Source organism: Saimiri boliviensis, chromosome 13, assembly GCF_048565385.1.
Source record: "Saimiri boliviensis isolate mSaiBol1 chromosome 13, mSaiBol1.pri, whole genome shotgun sequence".
Lineage (NCBI taxonomy): Eukaryota > Metazoa > Chordata > Mammalia > Primates > Cebidae > Saimiri > Saimiri boliviensis.
In genome coordinates this window covers 17503133-17529978 of record NC_133461.1, presented here as the reverse complement: position 1 = coordinate 17529978, position 26846 = coordinate 17503133, and the positions used below count along the sequence as shown (strand labels likewise).

Sequence of the window (26846 nt, the reverse complement as noted above, 5' to 3'; positions counted from 1 at the left end):
TTTTTATAGTGATGGATTATCAAGAATGCGTGTCCTGGCTTTTCCTTGTAGAACATTACCAGATGAGTGTGTTGGAATCGGCTCCAATTAGCTCCACTGTGGGGAGAGTGTTTGCCAAGGACTTGGATGAAGGCATCAATGCAGAGATGAAATACACTATTGTGGACGGAGATGGTGCAGATGCCTTTGACATTAGCACAGATCCCAATTTCCAAGTTGGTATCATAACTGTGAAGAAGGTAATCCAACTCATCTTTCTAAACCATTTTCATGGGTGCTTTGAATGTATATGAAGTGCTAGTAAGGACTGCTGTATTATTGATATGCATTGCCCCAAATCCTCTGGTAAAAGCGCTTTCCTATAATTAAAACACACACACACACACACACACACACACACACACACACACACACACACACAGAAAACCTCTTGATCTTTGTGCTTATATGCAAACACTGGCTGTGCCATCATTTTACTGAAAAGGTGCCAGGTCATCATAAAAAATATATTTCTAAATACATTCCTTCTACCCAGCCACTTAAAAAAAACTGTTGTAGCGGCTGGGCGCAGTGGCTCACGCCTGTAAGTTCAGCACTTTGGGAGGCCAAGGTGGGTGAATCACCTGAGGTTGGGAGTGTTCAAGACCAGCCTGACCAACATGGAGAAAGCCCGTCTCTACTAAAAATACAAAAACTTAGCTGGGCATGGTGGTGCATGCCTGTAATTCTAGCTCCTTGGGAGGCTGAGGCAGGAGAATCACTTGAACCCTGGAGGCAGAGGTTGTGGTGAGCTGAAATCACTCCACTGCCCTCCAGCCTGGGCAATGACAGCAAAACTCCATCTCAAAAAGAAAAAAACAAAAACAAAAAACTTCTGTAGCTTAATTTGCTAATGATGTTAATGATGTGATCAATATTTGCACTTGAATAATGCATGCATTGTAGCATACCACACATAACAATAAAACAAGCCATAATATTATTTATGAATCAATAAATAACATGCAGGGAATTTTTAATTGCTTCTCAAAGATTAATAAATTCTAATTAAACTTGAAAAAGCTTTATCAAACATAGCTGCTGAATGACTGTTATTACTTGAAATTCCTTTGTTTTATGATAAGGTACCAAGATAAGCTATCCATTCTTTCTGTGACATAAAGCACATATGGATATACTTGGCTAGAAGATAAAACTTTTTACAAATGGAAGTTTTAACTCCCTAGTAAATATATATCTAATGAAATACATTAATTTTAAAATTCATTGACTTAATCTTTCTTCTCTATTTTGAATACATTTTAAAACCCAATATATTTTAAATGATTTATTCAACAAATATTTATTGATTGTCAGCTATGTGCCAGATATTGTTACAGGCATTTAGTGTAGAGTAAATAAAACAACCAAAAATCTCTGACCTCATGGAGTTTACATTCTAGCAAGGGAAGAAGACAATCAAAACAGAAGTCACTAAAGTACTTTATTAGAAGGTAATCATTGATATGGGGTGAGCGGCAGAATAGAACAAAATAAGTGAGGCTAAGAAAGCTAAGATCATTTCAAATTTAAATTGGGTGGTTGGCCAAATGTCCATCAGTCAAAGAGTGGATAAAGAAACTGTGGTGTAAATATATATAAATATACACACACACACACACACACACACACACACACACACACACAGTGGAATACCACACAGTTATAAAAAGCAATGGACTAACAGCGTTTCCAGTGACCTGGATGGAAAACCAAACATCTTACGTTCTCACTGATACGTGGGAGCTAAGCTGTGAGGATGCAAAGGCACAAGAATGATACAGTGTACTTAGGGGACTTGCAGGAAAGGGTGGGACGGGGGTGAGGGATAAAAGACTACAAATATGGTGCAGTGCATACTGTTTGGGTGATGGATGCACCCAAATCTCACAAATTGGCACTAAAGAATTCACTCATGTAACCAAATACCACCTGTACCCAAATAACTTATGAAAAAATAAAATAAAATAAATTGGGTGGTTGGAACTGGCATCACAGAGAAGTGGCATTTATGCAAAGACTTACAGTGAGCCGAGTCATACCACTGAGTGGAGCAGGTTGACAGTGTGGGAGGTGCCCTATAAATGACTCTTGGTGAAAAGCGTACATGGCAGTCCCAAGAGAATGGGCATGGAACTATTGAGGAAAGTGTTCCAAGCAAAAGGACAGCCAATGCAAAGGCTTTGAGGTGGGACCATACCTGCTGTCTTTCAAGAACAGCAAGGGCAGCGTCACAAGGCTGAGTGTGGGGGTGACTCTTAGGAGATGAGGTCTGAAAAGTAATAAAGAAGCCAGATCATGTAGGACCATATAGGCTGACTGTAAGGACTTTGGTTTTTACTCTAAGTAAAGTGGGGAATGACTGAAGGATTTTTAACAGATGGATCACATGGCTGGGGTTCATTATAAAATAGTAGGCTGTGTTAAGGTGGGCGGAGTTTAAAAAGAGAGGAGTGGAAACACAGAAACCAGCTGAGAAGCTATTGCAGTAATCTAGGTAAGAGATGAGGGTTTCCCCTAAGTAGCGGGAATGGAGGTGATAAGAAGTGGTTAGAATCTGTACATATTTTCAAAGTAGAGCCAACAGGATTTCCTAAAAATGTGGATGAAGATATGGAAGAAAGAGAAGAGTCAACCGAACAACAAGAATGGAGCTGTCATTAACTGAGACAGGAAGTCTGCAAGTAGAACAGGTGGCAGGGGTGACAGGAACTGGAATTCAGTTCTGGGCATTGACATCTGCAGAATCTGTTAGACACCAAGGAGAGACATGTCAGGGCTATTTGGTGTCTAATAGACATAAGACACAGTTATAAGAGTGAGGAGTTTGGAAAAGGGTCCTGGGCTGGAAATATGAATTTGGGACTCATAAGCATATAGATGGTACTTAAAGCAAATACAACAAATGAGATTCCAAGGGACTGAGCATAGACAGAAAGAGGACAGTGAAACAAGCCCTGAGGCACCCCAAAATGAAGAAGTCAGGGAAAACATAGGACAGGAAAGGAGACTGAGGAGAGACCAGGGGGGCGGGAAGAAAACCAAGGAAGTGCAGTGTCCTGAAGGCATGAAGAACGTGCTTCCAAGGGAAGGAGTGATCACCTGTGGAAAAGGCTGATACAGGTCAAATAAGAACATCAGAAATTAACCACAGGCTTTAGGAACATGGAGGTCACTGACAACCTTGACAAAAGCAACAGTCATAACATTAAAATGTAACAGGAGTTAACATGTGTGTCTAATAACTTTTTTTCTATGCTATTTGATAGAACTGAATTAACACTGCTTTAGAAGAGAATAAAGGACGAATTCATATGCTTGTTCTGTATTTATTTAAGATGCAGTCAATCACACCAAAAAAAAAAAAAAAAAATCACAGCAAAGGATCCCAAATTCCACAAACCAGAAGACTTTCTATCCTGTACAAAGTGACTTTGAAACAGTGCAAAATGCTGAAATTAACTTCTAATTTATCAAATAAATCCAGGTGTAATTAAAATACTAGAATTTCTTATATTATTCTCATTCTTTGAGAATTAATATCACATGCTACAATTGTAATAGGTGATTAAAATAACAATACTAATTTGGTATATGTCATAGGGTCCCCTACTATGTGGTATGCCTCAAGTAAACAATACTACATTGCTAACTATGACTTGTAACTGTAAATAAGGCAAATGCTCCAATTTCTGAATTACTGGAGTTTTGGTTGTTTGTGACAAAGTCTCACTCTGCTGCCCATGCTGGAGTTCAGTGGCACAATCATGGCTCACTGCAGCCTTGACCTTATGGGCTAAAGCAATCCTTCCACCTCACCCTCCTGAGTAGTAGGACTACAGGCATGTGCCACCCCAGCCAACTAACTTTTTTGTTGTTTGTTTGAGACAGGGTCTCACTTTGTTGCCCAAGGTGGAGTGCACTGGCATGCTTATGGCTCACTGCAGCCTGTAGTCCCAGCTACTCAGAAGATGAGGTGGAAGGACTGCTTGAGCCCACACATCGAGGCTACAGTGAGCCATGATCATACCATAGCCAACTAATTTATTTTTTTTAATTATTTTTTTATTTTTTTATTTTTTGTAGATACAAGGTCTCCCTATGTTTTTCAGGCTGGTCTCAAACTCCTGAGCTCAAGTGATACTCCTGCCTTAGCCTCACAAAGGTCTGAAATTACAGGCATGAGCCACTGTAACCAGCTTTATTGTTTCTTTAGTACAAAAACTCGATTCAAACAATTAAGCAATCAGAAAAAAAACTTTTGGAATTCTCAATATTTAAGTGTTATCTATGTCTTAAAATAATGTATAATTCGAAATAATAAAATAATATCAATTTATATTGGATTATCACAAAACAATTTGGATTCTATTACAAGCAACTTGTTTTAAAAAGTCTATTTCCTATAACAACTCTGTCTCTGAAAGAAATCTCAAAATGTGTTTTCTCCAGCTCCCTTACCTGCAAAAAAGATGAAGCCTCTTAAGACAGAGAACTGTTTTTCACTGTCATTACTAAAATGATACGCCAGAAAATGGAATTAAGAAAGAGTTCAATAAGTTGCATAGATGGACAAATCACATATAATAAATACTTTAGAGGTCACTGATTGCTCTCAAATCTATGCCTTTGGAACAACATTCACTCAGATGTCTGTTCCACACCCATCTTCCCACTTTGTCATTAATAATGTCATATAAATTTGAAACAAAAGTTCTGCTTTTGATTTATTTCCATTAGGCCTATTATTTGTCTAAGAAGTACATACTTTTTCAAACAGAGAAACTGAGTTGCGTTGATAGAACTAGGTCTTCAGGAAACCACACTGATTACTACCCAATACCTTTGGCCGTTTTAGCTTTTAAGTAATCAATCAATCAATTTTGAGTCTCTTGACTTAAATGCTTGAAGTATAACTTGAAATATATAATTTTCAGGATGTCCTTTACTCTGAATGAGCATGATGTGCCATTTTCTAGTCTTCTGCATATCTTATGTCTTATGGCAACAAGAAGCAATTGTTTAGAGTCCATTCTCTTCTTATGCAGGTCACAAAGAACAAAAATTCTACATTTCATCAAGTTAGATGTCATGCATTATAAATCTCATCATTGTTTTATGGGTCATCTAAGAAAATGTCTCACCAATTTAAATAATGCCACGCTTTCCTATTTCCTAGTTTAGTGTCTATATTAAGTACTCTTGTAGGCACAGTTAGACAGATGTGTTTCAGCGATGTTAAGATTCACTGCATGCTGCTGTTTGCATGCTGTTCTCTCTATACCATAACCCTTGTTTCAATGCCAAATCATAATGTAACATTTTTAAAGACATTTTAGAAGGCAGTAAAGCTCAACACGTGCAATACCAACAATGTGCAGAACTCCGCCCAAGTACTTTGAATAGCTTTGACTAGGTTTGGCTTACACAGGCAGTAACAACTACTGCTTATAAAGATCCCTTTGCCCCTCATTGAGACTATAGCAATTGTAAGGCATTATCAATTGGAGAAGCAACCCTATTTCTAAAATAACAAAATATGAAAAATTGTGCATCTTAAATTACTAAAATACATTAACAAAATCTGTATATATTATCACTCAACCACTAAATGTTAATACTAACATTGAGAAACTTTTTGCACTGTTCAATGTAACCTTTTTTTTTCTACCTTTTGAGTTTCTGGTTTTGCTAGGCACTGGGGAATAAAAATCTGACTAAGTCGTAGCCTTTACCCTTGAGTCTGGGGAGTGGGATGAATGCACAAAGAAATACTTGTAATATAAAAGAAGAGCCAAAAAGGAAGTATGATAATGTGCTGAGAGAACAAAGAAGGGAATATTGAATTCTCCTTAATTAGTAATTAAAGTTGCACTACCATTTTGTGCCTTAATTTTCATGACTCAATTTTCAAGGATATAATGGCTTTTCATTTTTGTATCCTCTAACTTGAAGAAATTTCTTGAATTTGGAAATTGGGTTCTCAGATATTACTACTTTTTAAATTTCTATTATGAATATGGAAATAAGCAGTTATTTGATATTTAATATAAAAAGAACACAAACTATTCAAGAGGGAACGGCCAAAACTCATATATCAAGTGTGGGCAATTTAAATTTTAAGAGCTGAACACAGTGGTTGCAGCTTCCTGGGATGGAGGTGGTAGGATCTCTTGGGCCTAGGAGTTGAGACCAGCCTGGGCAACATAAGCAAGAGTTTGCCTCAGTTAATAAATACGTAAATAATAAAGTTTAGAGTATTGAGGGCAATGTTTTTCATTTTAAATGTGGAAGTGAGGGAGACAAAAATCTTATATAAAGTCTTAAGTAATTTATTTAAAAAGAATTTCGATAATAATTAAAAACTCACTCTAGCACTTTCAACAGATGCTGGAACAATGGGAAACAATTTGCAAAAAAATAAAGAAATAAACCTCGATTATACCCCATGAAAAACTCAAAATGAATCATGCAACTAAATGTAAAAAACTAAAGCTATAAAATTTCTAAAAGGAAACATAGGAGAAAATCTTCATAATCCTGATTGGACAAAGATTTCTTCCATATGACACCAGAATCCCAACCTACCAAAGAAAAAGCAAGACTTCATCAAAGTTAAAAATTTTCTGCTCTTCAAAGGACACTGTTGTGGCAAAATAGCCAAAAAGGAACAACTCCAGTCTGCAGCTCCCAGCCAGATCAACACAGAAGGCGAGTGATTTCTGCATTTCCAACTGAGGTATCCGGCTCATCTCACTGGGACTGGTTAGACAGTGGGTGCAGCCCACAGAGGGTGAGCCGAAGCAGGATGGGGCATCACCATACCTGAGACACACAAGGGGTTGGAGAACTCCCTCCCCAGACAAGGGAAGCCCTTAGACTGTGCCATGAGGAACAGTGCACTCCAGCCAAGATACTATGCTTTTCCCATGGTCTTTACCACCTGCAGACCAGGAGATTCCCTTAGATGCCTACACCACCAGGGCCCTGGGTTTCAAGCACAAAACTGGGCAGCTATTTGGGCAGACACTAAGCTAACTGCAGGAGTTTTTTTTTTTTTTTTTTTTTTTTTTCTTCTATACCCCAGGGGCACCTGGAACACCAGTGAGACAGAACCATTCACTCCCTTGGAAAAGGGGCTGAAGCCAGGGAGTCAAGTGGTCTAGCTCAGCAGATCCCACCCCCATGAAGCCCAGAAAATTAAGATCCACTGGCTTGAAATTCTCACTGCCAGCACAGCAGTCTGAAGTCGACCTGGGAAGCTCAAGGCTTGATGTGGGGAGGGCTGTCCACCATTATTGAGGCTTGAGTAGGCAGTTTTCCCTTCACAGTGTAAACAAAGTTGCCAGGAAGTTTGAACTGAGTGGAGCCCCCACCACCCAACAACTTGCCAAAGCCAGACTGCCTCTCTAGATTCATCCTCTCTGGGCAAGGCATCTCTAAAACAAAAGCAGCAGCCCCAGTCAGAGACTTACAGATAAAACTCCCATCTCCCTGGGACAGAGCACCTGAGAGAAGGGGCCACTGGGGGTGCAGCTTCAGCAGACTTAAACATTCCTGCCTACTGGCTCTGAAGACAGCCGCAGATCTCCCAACATAGCACTCAAGCCCTGCTAAGGGACAGACTGCCTCCTCAAGTGGGTCCCTGATCCCCATGCCTCCTGACTGGGAGACACCTCCCAGCAGGGGTCGACAGACACCTCATACAAGAGAGCTCCAGCTGGCATCTGGCTGGTGCCCCTCTGGGATGAAGCTTCCAGAGGAAGGAATAGGCAGCAATCTTTGCTGTTTTGTAACCTCCGCTGGTGATATCCAGGCAAACAGGGTCTGGAGTGGACCTCCAGGAAACTCCAGCAGTCCCACAGCAGAGGGGCTGGGGCCTGACTGTTAGAAGGAAAATTAACAAACAGAAGGAAATATCATCAACATCAACAAAAAGGACGTCCACATAAAAATCCCATCTGAAGGTCACCAGCATCAAAGACTAAAGGTAGATAAATCCATGAAGATGAGAAAAACCAGTGCAAAAAGGCTGAAAATTCCAAAAACCAGAATGCCCCTTCTCCTCCAAAGGATCACAACTCCTCATCATCAAGGGAAGAAAACTGGATGGAAAATGAGTTTGATGAATTGTCAGAAGTAGGCTTCAGAAAGTGGTAATAACAAACTCCTCCAAGCTAAAGCAGCATGTTCTAACCCAATGCAAGGAAGCTAAGAACACTGAAAAAAGGTTAGAGGAATTGCTAACTAGAATAACCAGTTTAGAGAAGAACATAAATGACCTGATGGAGCTGAAAAACACAGCACGAGAACTACATGAAGCATACACAAGTATCAATAGCTGAACTGATCAAATGGAAGAAAGGATATGAGAGATTGAAGACCTACAAAATGAAATAAAGCATGAAGACAAGATTAGAGAAAAAAGAATGAAAAGGAACAAACAAAGCTTCCAAGAAATATGGGACTATGAAGACCAAACCCACATTTGACTGGTGTACCTGAAAGTGATGGAGAGGATGGAACCAAGCTGGAAAACACTCTTCAGAATATTATCCAAGAAAACTTCCCCAACCTAGCACGACAGGCCAACTTCAAATTCAGGAAAATACAGAGAACACCACAAAGATACTCTTTGAGCAGAGCAACCCTAAGACACATAATCATCAGATTCACCAAGGTTAAAATGAAGGAAAAAAATGTTAAGTGCAGGCAGAGAGAAAAGTTGAGTTACCCACAAAGGGAAGCCCATCAGAATCACAGCAGATCTCTCTGCAGAAATCGAAAAGTCAAAAGAGAGTGGGGGCCAATATTCAACATTCCTGAAAAGATTTTTCAACCCAGAATTTCATATCCAGCCAAACCCAGTTTCACAAGTGAAGAAAAAATAATATCCTTTACAGACAAACAAATGCTGAGAGGGTTTGTCACCACGAGGCCTGCCTTACAAGAGCTCCTAAAGGAAGCACTAAATATGGAAAGGAAAAACTGGTACCAGCCACTGCAAAAACATACCAAATTGTAAAGACCATTGATACTATGAAGAAATTGCATCAACTACTTGGCAAAATAATCAGCTTGCATCATAATGACAGGATAAAATTCACACATAACAATATTAACCTTAAATATAAATGCCCCAATTAAAAGACACAGACTGGCAACTTGGAAACTTGGATAAAGAGGCAAGACCCATTGGTGTGCTGTATTCAGAAGACCTATCTCATGTGCAGAAACACACATAGTGTGTTCTCCATCCCTCAAAATAAAGGGATGGAGAAAGATTTACCAAGTAAACAGAAAGAAAAAAAAAAAGCAGGTGTTGCAATCCTAGTCTCTAATCAAACATACTTTAAACCAACAAAGATCAAAAAAGACAAAAAAGGGCATTACATAATGATAAAGGAATCAATGAAAGAAGAAAAGCTAACTTTCCAAAATATATATCCACCTAATACAGGAGCACCCAGATTCATAAAGCAAGTTCTTAGAGACCTGCAAAGAGGCTTAGTGGCACACAATAATGGTGGCGGACTTTAACACCCCACTATCAATATTAGTCCCACACAATAATAGTGGCAGACTTTAACACCCCACTGTCAATATTAGACAGCTCAGCAAGACAGAAAATTAACAAGGTTATTCAGGACTTGAACTCAGCTCTGGACCAAGAAGACCTAATAGACGTCTACAGAGCTCTCCACCCGAAATCCACAGCTTATACATTCTTCTCAGTACCACTTCACATGTATTCTAAAATTGACCACATAATTGGAAGTAAAACACTCCTCAGCAAATGCCAAATAATGGAAATCATAACAGTCTCACAGACCACAGTGCAATCAATAGAACTCAGGATTAAGAAACTCACTCAAAACCACACAACTTCACGGAAACTGAACAACCTGCTCCTGAATGACTACTGGGTAAATAACAAAATTAAGGCAGAAATAAAGAAGTTCTTTGAAACCAATAAGAACAAAGACACAATGTACTATAATCTCTGGGACATATTTAAAGCAGTGTCTAGAGGGAAATCTACAGCACTAAATGCCCATAAGAGAAAGCAAGAAAGATCTAAAACAGACACCCAAAAATCAAAATTAAAAGAACTAGAGAAGCGAGAGCAAACAAATTCAAAGCCTAGCAGTAGACAAGAAATAACTAAGATCAGAGCAGAACTGAAGGAGATGGAGACACAAAAAAACCCTTCAAAAAATTAATGAAACCAGGAGCTGGTTTTTTGAAAAGATGAACAAGATAGACAGACCGCTAGCCAGAATAATAAAGAAGAAAAGAGAGAGGAATCAAATAGACACAATAAAAAATTATAAAGGGGATATCACCACTGATCCCACAGAAATACAAACTACCATCAGAGAATACTATAAATACCTCTACATACATAAACCAGAAAATCTAGAAGAAACTGATGGATTCCTGGACACATACACCTGCCCAAGACCAAACCAGGAAGAAGTCAAATTCCTGAACAGATTAATAACAAGTTTGAAATTGAGGCAGGAATTAATTGCCTACCAACCAAAAAAACCCCAGGACCAGATGGATTTACAGCCAAACTCTACCAGAGGTACAAAGAGGAGCTGGTACAATTCCTTTTGAAACTATTCCAAACAATAGAGAAAGAGGCACTGCTCCCTAACTCATGTTATGAAGCCAGCATCATCTTGATACCAAAACTGGCAGAGACACAACAAAAAAAGAAAACTTCAGGCCAATATCCCTGATGAACATTGATGCAAAAATCCACAGGAAAATACTGAAAAACTGAATCCAGCAACACGTCAAAAATCTTATCAACCACTATCAAGCTGGGATGCAAGGCTGGTTCAACATATGCAAATCAATAAACATAATCCATCACATAAACAGAACCTATGACAAAAACCACATGATTATCTCAAGAGATGCAGAAAAGGCCTTTGATAAAATTCAACACTGCTTCATGCTAAAAACTCTCAATAAACTAGGTACTGATGGAACATATCTCAAAATAATAAGAGCTGATTTATGACAGACCCACAGCCAATATCATACTGAATGGGCAAAAGCTAGAAGCATTCCCTTTGAAAACTGGCACAAGACAAGGATGCGGTCTCTCACCACTCCTGTTCAGCATAGTATTGGAAGTTCTGGCCAGTGCAATCAGGAAAGAGGAAGAAATAACTGATATTTTAATAGGAAGAGAGGAAGTCAAATTGTCTCTGTTTGCAGATGACATAATTGTCTATTTAGAAAACCCCACAGTCTCAGCCCAAAATCTCCTTAAGCTGATAAGCAACTTCAGTAAAGTCTCAGGATACAAAATCAATGTGCAAAAATCTCAAGCATTCCTATACACCAATAACTGACAAACAGAAAGTCAAATCATGAGTGAATGCCCATTCACAATTGCTACAAAGAGAATAAAATACCTAGAGCTACAACTTACAAGGGATGTGAAGGACCTCTTCAAGTAGAATTGCAAACCACTGCTCAAGGAGATAAGAGAGGACAGAAACAAATGGAAAAACATTCCATGCTCATCAATATTGTGAAAATGGCCAAAGTGCCCAAAGTAACTTACAGATTCAATGCTATCCCCATCAAGCTAGCATTGATTTTCTTCATAAAATTTTTAAAAACTACTTTAAATTTCATATGGAACCAAAAAAGAGCCCATATAGCCAAGATGATCCTAAGCAAAAAGAACAAAGCTGGAGGCATCATACTGACTGACTTCAAAGTATACTACAAGGCTACAGTAACCAAAACAGCATGGTACTGGTACCAAAATATATATATAAACCCATGGAACAGAACAGAAGCCTCAGAAATAATGCCACACATCTACAACCATCTGACCTTTGACAAACCTGACAAAAACAAACAATGGGGAAAGGATTTCCTATTTAATAAATGGCGTTGGCAAAACTGGCTAGCCATATGCAGAAAACTGAAATTGGACCCCTTCCCTACACCTTATACAAGATGGATTAAAGACTTAAATGTAAGACCTAAAACCATAAAAACCCTAGAAAAAAATGTTGGCAATACCATTCAGGACAGAGGCATGGACCAAGACTTCATAACTAAAATTCCAAAAGCAATGGCAACAAAAGCCAAAATTGACAAATGGAATCTAATCAAACTAAAGAGCTCCTGCACAGCAAAAGAAACTGTCATCAGAGTGAACAAGCAACCTACAGAATGGGAGAAAAATTTAGCCAAAGAGCTAATATCCAGAATCTACAAGGAATTTAAACAATGTACAAGAAAAAAAAAAACTCATCAAAAAGTGGGAGAATGATATGAACAGACACTTCTCAATAGAAGATGTTTATGCAGCCAACACACGTATGAAGAAAAGCTCATCATCACTGGTCATTAGAGAAATGAAAATCAAAAGCACAATGAGATACCATCCCACACCAGTTAGAATGATGATCATCAAAAAGTCAGGAAACAACAGATGCTAGAGAGGATGTGGAGAAATAGGAATGCTTTTACACTGTTGGTAGGAGTGTAAATTAGTTCAACCACTGCAGAAGATACTATGGTGATTCTTCAAGGATCTAGAACTAGAAATACAATTTGGCCCAGGAATCCCATTACTGGGTATATATACCCAAAGGATTATAAATCATTCTACTATAAAGACACATGCACACATATGTTTATTGCAGCACTATTCACAATAGCAAAGACTTGAAACCAACCCAAATGCCCATCAATGATAGACTGGATAAAGAAAATGTGGCATATATACACCATGGAATACTATACAGCCATAAAAAAGGATGAGTTCATGTCCTTTGCAGGGACATGGATCAAGCTGGAAACCATCATTCCCAGCAAACTAACACAGAAACAGAAAACCAAACACCACAAGTTCTCACTCATAAGTAGGAGCTGAACAATGAGAACACATGGACACAGGGAGGGGAACATCACACACCAGGGCCTGTGAGGGCGTGGCCGGCCTCGGAGAGGAACAGCATTAGGAGAAATACCTAATGTAGATGTTGGATTGATGAATGCAGCAAACACCATGGCATGTGTATACCTGTGTAACAAAGCTGTACATTTTGCACACGTGTCCCAGAAGTTAAAGTATAATAATAATAATAATAATATTATTATTATTATATTAAAAGAGGACACTGTTAAGAGAATGAAAAGGCAAATCACAGATTAGGAGAAAATATTTGCAAATCACACATCGGATAATGAACTTGAATATAGAAATAAAGACCTCTTCAAGAAGACATAGAAAGATGCATCATGAGGCAGTAGGGAAATGCAAATCAGAATCACAATGAGATACCACTTCACACACAGTAGGAAAAATAAAGTTTTTAAAACTGGCAAAATGAAGTGCTGAAGAAGATGTGAAGAAACTAGAGCTTTCATACATTCCTGGTGGGAATTCAAACTGGTACTGCCTTTCTGAAAATTCATTTGGAAGTTTCTTACAAAGTAAAAAACATATTTACTATACAACCCTGAAACTCCACTCCTAGGTATTTACCCCAGTCAAATAAAATTTTATGTTCACACAAAAGCCTGTATGCAAATATTTATAACAGCTTTATTCATAACTGACAAAAATTGGAAAAAAAAACCCACAAATGTTTCTCTAATGGAGAATGGATAAATCAACTGTTGTACATCTGTACATCTACTTGGAAATAAAAAAGAAAAAACTCACCAGGCACAATGGCTCTTGGCTGTAATCCCAGCACTTTAGGTGGGCTGATCACCTGAGGTCAAGAGTTCAAGACCAGCTTTACCAACATAGTGAAACCCTACCTCTACTAAAAATACAAAAGTTAGCCAGGTGTAGTGGTACACACCTGTAGTCCCAGCTACTTGGGAGGCTGAGGCAGGAGAATCGCTTAAACCCAGGAGGTGGAGATTTCATTGAGCCCAGATCATGCCACTGCGCTCCAACCTGGGTGACAGAGTGAGACTCTGTCTCAAAACAAAAACAAAAACAAAAACTCCTTACTCATGCAACATGGATGAATCTCAAATGCATCATGCTAAGTGAAAGAAACCAGACTCAAAAGATTACATACTGAAAGACTCCATTTATATGACATTCTTGCAATAGGGAAAGATGATGAATCAGTGATTGCCAGAAGCTGGGTGGGAGGGGAGAGGTAGATTACAAAGGAAAGGGGCACAGAGTGCGGGTCACAGGGTGATGAAACCCCTATATAGCTCAATTATCACAGTGAACACAGGGTTAAATACACTAGTCAAAACCTGCAAACTTCACACTAAAAAAAAAAAAAAAAATTTAATGTATGTAATGTATGTAAATTATATCTTACTTTGTATGTTTAATTTTTAAAACATACAAATTTCACACAAAATTAGAATAATAATTTAAAATTAAAGGGAAAACAAGTTTTGCCTAGCTCATACCTAACATGAACAACAGTGTCCACATTTGTGTTACAAATACATAAAGAATTTTAAGAGTATATAAATGTTAATTTCCCAAGAAAGAAAAATGTTTCCAATTAGGGAGCAAGCATAAGTGAACTGGTGAAATAGTTCTTCAAATAGATCATTAATCTGACTGCAGATTTCCCTGTTTATAAAAACCTTGCCTTTTCAATGACAACTAGGGAGGCAGGCTGGCTGGTAGAGACGGGCTTCTTGGTTTGAATGGAAACAGTTGGCGACCCATGAAAACAAAAGTACCATGTCTGGTGCTAAGTAAACAGTAAACGAGCAGTAAACCAACAACAGCAACAAAACAAAAAAAAAACTTTTTTTATTAAAATGTGAAAATAGCAACTATATAAATGTATTAAATAGTCACATGTACCCTGGAAATAAGTACATCTATTATGTATCAATTTTTAATGTAATTTGTTTGAGACAGGGCATCTCCCTGTCACTCAGGCTTAAGTGCAGTGGTGCCATCATAGCTCACTCCAAACTGAGCTGAGCCATCCTCCTGCCTCAGCCTCCTAAGTAGCTGGGATTACAGGTGCATGCCACCATGCCCTGCTAATTTTGCTCCTACTGATATTTTTTTCCGAAAAGCAAAGCAGTTGTTTAAATAAATGGGTACATGCCTCTCTAAAACGAAATGTGCTGCCATGCAACATATTTTACGAAAAAAAGTGGTTTAACTAGAAAAATGTATGTAAGTTATTGCTATTCTAACACACAACTTTTAAGTTCTAGTAACTGCTTTGCTATTCACTGTTATTTTATGGGACTTAATATTCCAAGATTATTTTTAAAATATTGATGTTCTGAAATACTTGTTGCTTTACACATTTAGACATGTTCATCGGCTTTAAACAAAAATGGATTATTCTTCAGAAATAGCATTTTAAATTCACTTTTTGCCCTGGAGCACTGTATTTATTTTTAAATAAAACATTCTGAAGATAGGAATAAACCAAAAAACAGAACTAAAAAATATACTTTATCCAATGGAATTTTGTAGACAAAACTAAGCTCTTGTGGACAAGCCATAACCATACCAGTATACTCCTGGCTTCTGAGCTTCCTGAGTGCTGGATTCTTCAACTCTAAAATGTCAAATTAGGGTTTTAAAAGGGATTTTCGGCTGAGTGTGATGGCTCATGCCTGTAATCCCAGTAATTTGGGAGGTTGAGACGGGCGGATCACCTGAGGTCAGGAGTTTGAGACCAGCCTGACCAACATGGCAAAACCCTGTCTCTACTAAAAATACAAAATTAGGCAGGCATAGTGGCACATGCCTGTAATACCAGCTACTCAGGAGGCTGAGACAGGAGAATTGCTTAAACTTGGGAGGTGGAGGTTGCAGTGAGCTGAGATCTAGCCGTTGCACTCCAGCCTGGGTGACAGAGTGAGACCCTGTCTCAAATAATCATGACAATAAAAGGGATTATGTATGATGAATTAAATATACAAACATTGATCTCACTCAGGACCTGAGAACCTTGTGAGGCACAGTTTCTTAGAAAGAATCAATATTGCCTTTGTACTCAAGATTTTTTAAAGAAAAAAACAAAAGCCTAGGCCTCAGCTGCATGAATATTCTGGAAGACAGAGAGATAATACGTAGGGAGAGAGAGAGAGACAGAGAGAGACAGAGAGAGAGAGAGAGAGAGAGAAAGATCTGGAATATATATGGAAGTTTGTGTTTGGAACACAAACTTGTTCTAAATTGTTGTGAGGTCTTTTCAAATGAGCAAGCACTTCTAAAGATGATGTGACCGACTGTCCTGGTTTGCCTGGGATAGAATAGGGTCCTAGGAAATGAAACTTTTCATTTTGGAACTGAGATGGCCCCAGGTAAATTGGGTCCAGGACTGAGGGGATTCCTAGGAGGATCTCTCTAAAGACCAGGCTGATTGAAGGGTAGACAAGCAAAGCCAAGTTTGCTCAGAGTAAATGGGCAAATTATTACTAAACTGGCTTCCTTAACCATCTTGTATCTTCTTTATATTCTTTACCCTAAGTATTGAAACTGACATTAAGGCTAAGAATAACAGAACAAGACAAAGATTTCCCTTCTTTCCCCTTTACCTTTTTCCCATTTAATGAACTGGGGAATCTTCCCACCAGCCATCAATATTGGCCATCCTTTTGAACCTTCACATATTTTTAACCTTGAACCTCAGTGGTGAATCAATTTTCCTATCATTACTTTTCAGCCCCTGAGTTTTGAAAGCAAGAAAAGCTACACCTTAAAGGTGGAGGGAGCCAATCCTCATCTAGAGATGCGCTTTCTGAACTTGGGCCCATTTCAGGACACAACAACAGTGCACATCAGTGTGGAAGATGTGGACGAGCCCCCTGTATTCGAACCTGGCTTTTACTTTGTGGAGGTGCCTGAGGATGTGGCGATTGGAACAACCATACAGATCATTTCTGCCAAGGACCCAGATGTGACCAACAACTCAATCAGGTTTGCCTAGATTTCACCTTTTCCTTATATGCTGGACTCTTCCCTTCCCCTGTATGTACTTTTCTAGCCCCTTTCCCTTTGTTTCTTTCTTCTCTATCCCATTTCTGGAGACTCTCTGTTTGTTGTTGTTGTTGTTGTTTTTCCTTAAGTAACATGGCCTTGTCAGGTTATTTAGAAGTGAAGTGTCATGTCTACAACTCCCTTTCAATTGGTTCAGACACACACACACACACGCACACACACATGCACACACACACATACACACACCCCTTAGTTCTCAATCATGGTCCTATTGACATTTGGGACTGGATAATTCTGTGTTGTTGTAGAGGTGTTCTCCTGTGCATTGAACCATGTTTAGCAGCGTCTCTGGTCTTCCCACTAAATGCCAGCAGCACCCTCTGAGTTGTAACCACCTAAAATGTCCCCAGATGTTGCTAAATGTCCAGGGAGGTGGTGCAAAATCACCCCTGGTTGAGAACCACTAACTCAGATAAAGTATAGTCAGACACACAGATGTCAAAATGTTAAAATCTGTTGACTCTCAGTGTTGAACATAAAGGAAGTCATTATGCATTCTTCCATCTTTTATGGATCTTAGACATGTTTTACTTTTTAAAACTGAAGAAAATAACATCTACTATCTATATTCCATATACTATAGAAAGAGCAGGCATAGAAACTACTTCTTTTGTCAGTGACTTCAATGCCTTGTAGACTGGCCAGAAAGATGGGTCTTTGTACGCTAATACCACATGTCTATCTCTCCAACGTATGTATTGGAATTAAAGATTCCAAACAAGATGCTTCTGCTCAAGAAGATGAGAGCTGTTCTTACAGTCATGGCCATCCCTCATCAACTGGAACCAAAGTGTAAATAGCTGGTGGACAGGTTGACACACAACCTTCCAGAGCAGCTGCCAAACCTATGAAGCTTGACATGAAAGATCAGATTTCCAAGGCTGCTGGAAGCCATCTGTCACATTAATTGTTGAAAGCCACACTGTAAAATGAATCTGGGGCTTTAGTGCAGATAACACATTTTAAACATACCCACTTTATCAAATGCCTTTTCTGTCAGCTGGCTACTTCTCTCACCTAGTGCTGTTGTGTATTTAATGAAAACCTGCTTTTGCAGTTTCACAAGAATGGCTTTTTCCAGAGAGTAACAGTACTAAGGGGAAATTCACTTCCACTAACCAACCAGTAAACATTTTACATGTTCAAGCATTAAAATGGCAAAAACGATTTTGTTTGAATTCTGATATTTGATTTTTTCAAAGGCAACTAATGTATTATATAACAACTTTACAGATGTTATAGTTCAACCTGAAGCTTTTTAAATATAAACTAGGATGGGGAGAGATTAGTGCAAGCATATTATTCCCAGAGCAATCACAATGAAAACAAAACAGATTCCATTTTAAGTGTGTATTTTCAGAAGCCAAGAATATATACCTTCCAATCCTAATTTATTAATTAAATATGTATTAATCCACCATAGACTAATTAATCTATTCCTGTAACCAAAGACTATATGAGAGAAACTTTCAAGAAAAAAATTTTTACTACTGGCATGAAGTAAAATGAGGTAGACAAAATGAAGAAATCTTGTCTCACTAACAGAAAATGCTGCTTCAGATGATGACCAACTGAAAACTATCAGTTGGCCAGCACATCTGTTAGCATCAGGGAGGTCTATATTGGAGAGTCTGGCTAGTCCACTAGAACCCAGGAAGGATGAATACAGGAGTGAATAGGCCAGAGCACAGGGTCCACTGGGCTGTTCTGGGGCAGGACTGCAGATCCTCAGATGGAAATTGGCAAGAACAAGGCCACAAGCCCAGAGGTAGTAAGACACGGCTCAGGCACAGGGGGCAATGCGAAATTCTAACGATCAGATTTGGGGATAATTCTCCCTCTGCATTTTGGTTGCAAAGAAAGACCGGAATTCTTACTTTTAGATATCCCTGACTCTTTGTACTATCCCACAGCAACCAAGAATGGTCCCTGGACCCAAAATGAACCACTAGAGGTCCCATATTCTCAGAGGGAAATGCACCTAAAACTTAATTCTCTGGATCTCATTTAAAAACCAATTTGGGAATTCCTTTCTTCTGTTATCTTTCACCAAACTGCTCTTCTTTTCCTTATTTTTCATATTACTTCCTTCTAAAATAATTTGTATAGTTATATGCTGCATGGCTAATTCATCATCTGCATTTCTATTACAAAGAATAAATGAGATTTATATTCCTAAGGAGAAAATATCTAATTAAGTCATTCAAAAAATCAACTTATCACCTGAAGTTAAAATGTTACAGATAAAAGGCCGTTTAATATGTTTCAAAGATTATTAGGACTTTTGTAATTTCCTTTCTAGAAAGTTGATGGTGTGTTCAGGAATATATGCTGGGACTCATTTACTGGTAAGCCCCAAAACAGAATCTCCAGATTTAGTGATATGTACATGAAAAGACAATGCTTGAATCCCCTGAATTTTTAATACATGCTCAAGGACTCTGACAAGCAGGATACTGAGCCATTTGGCAACTGAAAGAGGCTTCTCTGATGTGGAAACTGCCTCCCCCCAGTTCCTTCCCAGAATGTGTGTGGATTTAGCCAGCCTTCTTCTGATACTCCACCTCCAAATTGCTCCCAAATTCAGATGTCCTCAGCTAAGCAGGGAGTCTGGAAAGCACCAGCTACCGCTGGCTCTGGGCAGCTTTGTACCTGTGTGATGCTGATTCTGCTCACAGGAGGTAAGAATGTAATGGTTAAGAAAGGAAAATCACCTACATAATTCACAAGTGTGTCCCAATTTCCTCATTTTCCATCTGAATCTATACCTTTAATTTTTCTCTGCCTCCTGAAAATTGACCCAGCATCCCATTTAGGGAAACAAAGGCTATTATTCCCTCAATTCAGACCCTGTTGGAGAAATCAGAGAGGGATTCCCCTCGATGAGGGAGGCTTTTCTGAGGAAGGCCTCTGGTGTGTCAGCCCTGGCAGTGCTGTCAGGGGTCCTGTGGGTTAGTTATTTCTATCACTCCCTCTCCCATGCCATCTGTGACACTTGCTATGGTGCCATAGGTTTGGGTATAGAAAGCTGCTTTCTCATAGGCTGCCTCTCCCCCTGGCATCATGCCTGCAGCCTGAAGAGCTGCCATCAGGGAGATGGCTGCGTGGACCACATGCTGGCTCTTCGCATGTGTGGAAAGCTGAAAGAGAAGACTGTCATGAGCCAATCAGTGTTTTGTTTTGCTTTTTAATTTAGAGAAAATTCAATTCAATTCTTAAAATAGTAGAATTTAAAACTAAGTAACAGTTTATGCTTAAAAATAATAATCTAGTCCATTTTAAATGAATTCTGTAGCATGTGTTTTCCTGTATTAAAAAGGCAACTATTCACTGTCACTCTGATGCGGATTGGCTGTGTTCCCACCCGAACCTCATCTTGAACAGCAATAATCCCCATGCATCAAGGGTGGGACAAGGTGGAGATAACTGAATCATGGGGATTGTTCCCCCATGCTGTTCTCATGGTAGTGAGTTCTCAAAAGATCTGATGGTTTTATAAGGGGCTTCCCCTTCCCTTGGCACTCATTCTCCCTCCTACCACCATGGAAGGGACATGCTTGCACCCCTTTTCTCCATAAGTGTAAGTTTCCTGAGGCCACCACAGCCAAGCTGAACTGTAAGTCAGTTAAATTTCTTTCCTTTATAAAATACCCTGTCTTGAATATGTCTTTATTAGCAGTGTGAGAACAGACTAGTACACACTCTTATCTTCAAAAGATAAAGTCTTGTTTCCTCAATCTCCTATAAACTGTATGTCAGCAAGGCAGCATGGCCTGGTGGCTGGGAGCAGAAACCTGCAGCCAGACTGCCTGGGATTGATTCCCAGCACTGTGACCTTGCATAAGGGACCTAAACTCTCTACTTCTCAGTTTTCGTACCTGTAAAATGAGGATCATAATGGTGCCTACCTTGTGGTGTTATAACAAAGATTAAATGAGTCCATATAGGTGGTGTGTACTGACAGTGCCTGGCATACAGTAAATGTTCACTAAATAGGGTCACAGGCAGAGAGAAACATTAATTTTCTTCCTTAAATTTCCTAACTCTTAGGGAGTCATAACTTAAATGATTCTGATTTATCTAGCCCTTACTCATCAGCTTTCTCTTTAATTCCTAACTTCGAATATACTGTATTTGAAACAATACATTTTACCAACAATAGCTATATATGCATAACCATATACATGTATATATACACACATATATATATAAAACAAAAGTTTTACATCAATGTTTACCCTTACTGCATGTGATAGTCTGGCATGCATATATTCTATTCTATTTCATTTTCTTTCTATATTAATCATAACCCACCATATTGACTTCACAATCCACTAACCTGCATCTGAAAAATAATGCACTATAGTAAAGAAACTGCTTATTCCCTCCAAAATTGCTGCTTCTCTGTCTCCACAACTTCAAGATATGGATTGCAGTTGCTGGTGACTTTAAATCAAATTTTGAACCCAATATATGCCCCAGTCCCTATTTAAATAATCTGTAAGAACACAGTAATTATAACTTTGTATATATGGCTTAAAGTCAAACACAATACTTATAATTCCATAAAGATGGCTTCACATCTTACCTCTGCAAATTGTTGCCTGTGTTAACTGCATAAAAGTGACTACGGCTGGTTGCAGTGACTTATGCCTATAATCCCAACTACCTGGGAGGCTGGGGCAGGAAAGTAACTTGAGGGTAGAAGTTTGAGACCAGCCTGAGCAACACAGCAAGATTCTGTTTAAAAAGCAAAAATTAACCATCCAAGTGGGGTGGTACATGCCTCTAGTCCCAACTACTCAGGAGCCTGAGGCAGAAGGATCACTGATGCCTAGGAGTTTAAGGCTGCAGTGAGTTTGGTCATGCCACTGCACCACTCCAGCTTGAGTGACAGAGGCAGAATCCATTTCTAAAGAAAGAAAAAAAGTTGACTTATCTGTTAATTGGGATAATAACTACCTCCCAGAGATGTTGAAACAATTTTAAAAGAAGCTGTGTATTAAGTACATAGTGAAGTGCCTGATATTCAGTTAATGGCAACTGTTGTAATTACTGGTCTTTTAAACATAGGGTTGTTCTCTTGCTATTGAGTTATTTACATATTTTGTATATTAGCCCCTTATTCTATGAAAAGAATTGCAAATATTTTCTCCCAATCTGTGGGTTGTCTCTTCATTCTGTTGATTGCTTCCTTTGTTGTGCAGAAGTTTTTTACTTTGATACAATCCCATTTGTCTATTTTTGCTTTTACATGTGCTTTTGGGGCCATATCCAAGAAATCATTGCCCAGGCCAACTTTGTGAAGCTTTCCCCCTAAGGTTTCTTCTAGTAGTTTGATGGTTTCAGGTCTTAACATTTAAGTCTTTAACCCATTTTGATTCTTGCATAAGGGGTCAGATAAGGGTCCATTTCCAATCTTCTGCATGTGGATATCTAATTTTCTCAACACTGTTTATTGGAGAGACCATCCTTTCCCTATTAAGTGTTCTTGGAACCTTTGTCAAAAATCAGTTAATTGACTGAGACCTGTTAGTTCAGTTCTGAGCTCTCTATCCTATTTAGTTGGTTGATATGTCTGTTTTAATTCCAGCTGTTTTAATTCCTACAGCTTTGTAATGCTATCTCAAAATTAGGACAAATGACCCTGTTAAAAAATGTGCAAAATGCCCAAACAGACATTTCTCAAAAGAAGACATATAAATGACCAGTAGATACATGAAAAAATAACGTCACTAATCATCAGAAAAATGCTAATTAAAGCCACAATGAGATATCACCTCACACCTGTTAGAATGTCTGTTGTCGAAAACAGGAAACTTAAGTGTTGGCTAGGGTGTGTAGAAAAAGGGAACCCTTGCACACTGCTGATCGGAATGTTAGTATAGTCATTTTAGAAAACAGTATGGAGCTTCCTCAAAAAAACTGAAAAGAGAATTACCATATGATCCAACAATCTCACTTCTGGGTATATATCCAAAGGAACTGAAATTAGTATGTCAAAGAATGTCTCCACTTTCATATTCACTGCAGCATTATTCACAGTAGCCAAGATACAGAAACAGCCTTAGTGCCCATCAACAGATGAATGGGTAAAAACAATGTGGCATATATACACAATGGAATATTCATTTCAGCCTTATTCAATTCAGCTTTAAAAAAGAAATAAATTCTGTTACTTACAACATGGATGAATACAGACAACATTATGCTAAATTAGCCATGCACAGAAAGACAAATACCACATGATCTCAGTTATATGTAGAATGTAAAAAAGTCAAACTCACAGAAGTAGCGAGTACAGTGGTGATTGCCAGAGGCTGGTGGGAAAACAGGGAAAAGAGTCAAAAGGTTCAAAGCTTTAGTAAGGGATAATAAGTTCCTGTGATCTGCTGCACAGCATGGTAACTATAGTTCATAATAATGTATTGTATATTTCAAAATTATGAAAAGAATATATTTTAAATGGTCTTACTGCAAAAAGAAATACATATGTGAGGTAACAGACATGTTAATCAGCCTGATTTGACCATTCCACGAAGTACACATGTATCAAAATATCACACTGTACCCATAAATATATAGAGTTATTACTTGTCAATTAAAAAAATTAAAATGGCCAGGCAAGGTGGCTTATGCCTGTAACTCCAGCACTTTGGGAGGCTGAGGCAGGTGGATCACTTGAGGTCAGGAGTTCGAGACCAGACTGGCCAACATGATGAAACCATGTGTCTACTAAAAATAGAAAAATTAGCCAGGCATGGTGGTGGGTGCCTATAATTCCAGTTACTTGGGAGGCTGAGGCAGGAGAATCGCTTGAATCTGGAAGGCAGGGGCTACAGTGAGCTGAGATCACACCACTGCACTCCAGCCTGGGCAACAGAGCAAGACTCCACCTCAAAAAAATTTTTTAACAAAAATGATAAAAATTACTTGGCCTTTACCAAGGACTACATAAGGTTCTCACTGATGGTTTTCAATCATAGCTACATTATCAAAATCCCTTATAGAGGGTTTTTAATTTCCACATGCCTGAGCCTCCCTCCATATTTGTTAAATTTTCCAAGATGAGGACCAGACAAGACAACACAGGTGAGACCACACAACAGAATTCCAGATCAGATTCAACCGGAAATACAGATCTTACCTAATGGCTCAAATGATACAGACAACAGCAAAATATGAGTCATTCTCCCCTTGGAGAGTGCTAAAACTGTCAGGCACAGGTGCCCATAAATGTTCTTTTCTTGTATAAAGATGCATGTTAGTCCAGACTGAACATGAAAGGTGGAAGCAATGGGTGAAGTGCATTGCTTGAACACAAAGATCCATTTTTGTTATGGAACATTTGCTAGTTATACACCATTGGTTACATAGCTTATGTGACATTTTCCAGCAGGCTGTACCCCACAAATTCATAAACTTTAGGTTTTTTTTTTTTACAGTAAACAACCTAGCCAGATCTGGTCCATCCTGCTAAAAGCATACCATCGTTAAGGACTCTACAGCAAGTAAATACACCACCATTATTTTGCTTGCCAGAAAGTGAGTCATTAGCATGTTACCAAAGGGCCTGGTACAAAGCTTTTCTTCTCAATAGTTGATACAGATTATAAGGACTGGGTCCACTAAACCATACCTTTTCACCTTTCCTAGTTTCAGATTAGCATTTGAGAACTCATTTGAATACAATTTCTTTCAAACAAATATAGGTAGGGTTCGATACTCAGGATGTCCCAAAATTCTTGGGGTAATTCCAAGCATTAAATAGCATTAAACCAATATTTAAATAGCTTAAAACTGCCCCAAGACTGTTGGCATCCTGTTTATTTCATTTTTTGAATGAGAAAATTGAAGCTATATTTGCTTATTGGAGGAGGAGGTGATTTTTTTTTTGAACAAATAAAACCACAAATGCAGTCTTCCAGTAGCCATAACTCAGAAGTGGTGGAACCATGTTTCCACATGGTAGGCACTCAGTTCTCTCAAGTGGCATGCTATCATATGCTTATCCAAATGCAAATGATGTATATAATCCATGTTTCTGCAGATACTCCATTGATAGAAGCAGTGACCCTGGAAGATTTTTCTATGTTGACATTACAACAGGTGCCCTAATGACTGCAAGACCCCTGGATCGGGAAGAATTTTCTTGGCATAATATCACTGTCCTTGCTATGGAAATGAGTAAGTAGCATAATAAATTGGTCTCCATGCAGTGGCAAAATATAGGCAGTATAGAAAGTGAAAGTTTCTAGAACTTGTTGCGACAAAAATTACATCCTTTAAGAGAAGAAATGGAAGTCATGATTTATGCAAGTAAGTAAATGTATTTAGTGCAAATACTTTTTTGAGGATCTCCTATATACTTAGTCCCGTGCTAGAGATAAAAGCAAACAAAACATGGAAAAGTAGTAAAAGATAGCATTCTTATCCCAAGCAGCTATGAGGAAAAGGGAAGATTCCTGAGAAATTTAAGGGGCTTTCAATCTTTAATATAATTGTGAATGTACAAAGAGTATAAAATATCATTGTATGAAAGGAAGCATTTATAACATATCACTCTTACTATACACACATATACATATCCAGGCCCACAAGAATCTGAGACATGTTACAATAAAAGGAAGGCAAACTGATGAACATAACAAACTTGTAAATGGAATGGAAGATTAATAAGAACTAGATTAATATATATTATAAACAATAAAAATTATCGATTATACACTACTACATTCCTTTTTTTTTTTTTTTTTTTTTTTTTTTTTCATAATATTGGTGACGGTAAAGGCTTAAAAAATGGCAGTCCCTAACCTACTGGCTATATAATTAACAGCCATTCAGGAGGGCAGCTTGGCAATATGTATTGAGATTCTCCAAAATACTCATACTCCTCTCAGGAATTCTATGGTCAATCATCATATTAAAAAAATAATGACAGATATCAACAAAGATTTACATATGAAAATTCCCACTGCCATGGTATTTTAAAACAGGGAGAAAACGGAAATTACTTAAATGTCTACAAATAGGAGATTAAATAAATTATGGTACAACCTATAGTAAAATGACAATATAATACAGACATCAACACCCATGCTTTCAAAACATATTCAGTGACAAAGGATAACCTTACCCTAAAATATTAATGTTCTGAATTTGATTTTTCTGTTTTGCTTAACTGTAACTTGTATGTCGAGGGAGGGTGTATAGCTCCAATTTTAGACACCCATGCTATATAATGTCACATATCTAATGGATGTCTCTGGTGGTAGGATTGTGAATCATATTCATCCTATGCTTTTATGAAATTTTCATCATTCCTTAGACAAATACCACTGTTATAATGAAGAAATAAATGTTAATTTTGTTAGCACATTCTGGTAACCAATCAATAGAAGTGTTTAGCGGGAAAACAGTAGAACATAGATATTTTGGGGAGAGAAAAAGAGAAAAATATGATCCAGAAGAACAGTACATTTTGGGATTTAGTATACTTATTAACCAAGAGTAATTCCTGTCTCTTGCAATTTCTGTTTTGTCTCCTTGAGTTGGTGACCAAAACAGAAAAAGATAGGAGGGGCACTACCAGAGCTGTGAAATTGTCTCTGCATGGCAGTGCCAAGCAAAAGACACAGACCACAAAGACACAGTTCCCCATAAGTGACTATGAGCAACTTCTGCCCCAACCAAAGCTATGGATTTGGTGTGTGTTTGAACCTGCAATACCCTGTCGCTAAGCAGAAATAAATGTGTAGTGTTATCTTTATTCCAGTGAATAACTTGAAACCTTTGCAAA

At 38.3% G+C, this 26846-nt stretch overlaps 1 protein-coding gene across 2 annotated transcripts in view; it reads left to right on the top strand.

Annotated features, from left to right (window-relative positions):
• Positions 1-26846, top strand: part of CDH20 (cadherin 20) — a 219336-nt gene that overhangs the window by 175018 nt on the left and 17472 nt on the right. For both annotated transcript variants that reach the window (XM_010336754.3, XM_074383317.1), the window contains exons 6-8: positions 52-239; positions 16713-16966; positions 25098-25234. In XM_010336754.3, the coding sequence (XP_010335056.2) occupies positions 52-239; positions 16713-16966; positions 25098-25234 (579 nt within the window). The remainder of the gene's footprint in view (positions 1-51; positions 240-16712; positions 16967-25097; positions 25235-26846) is intronic.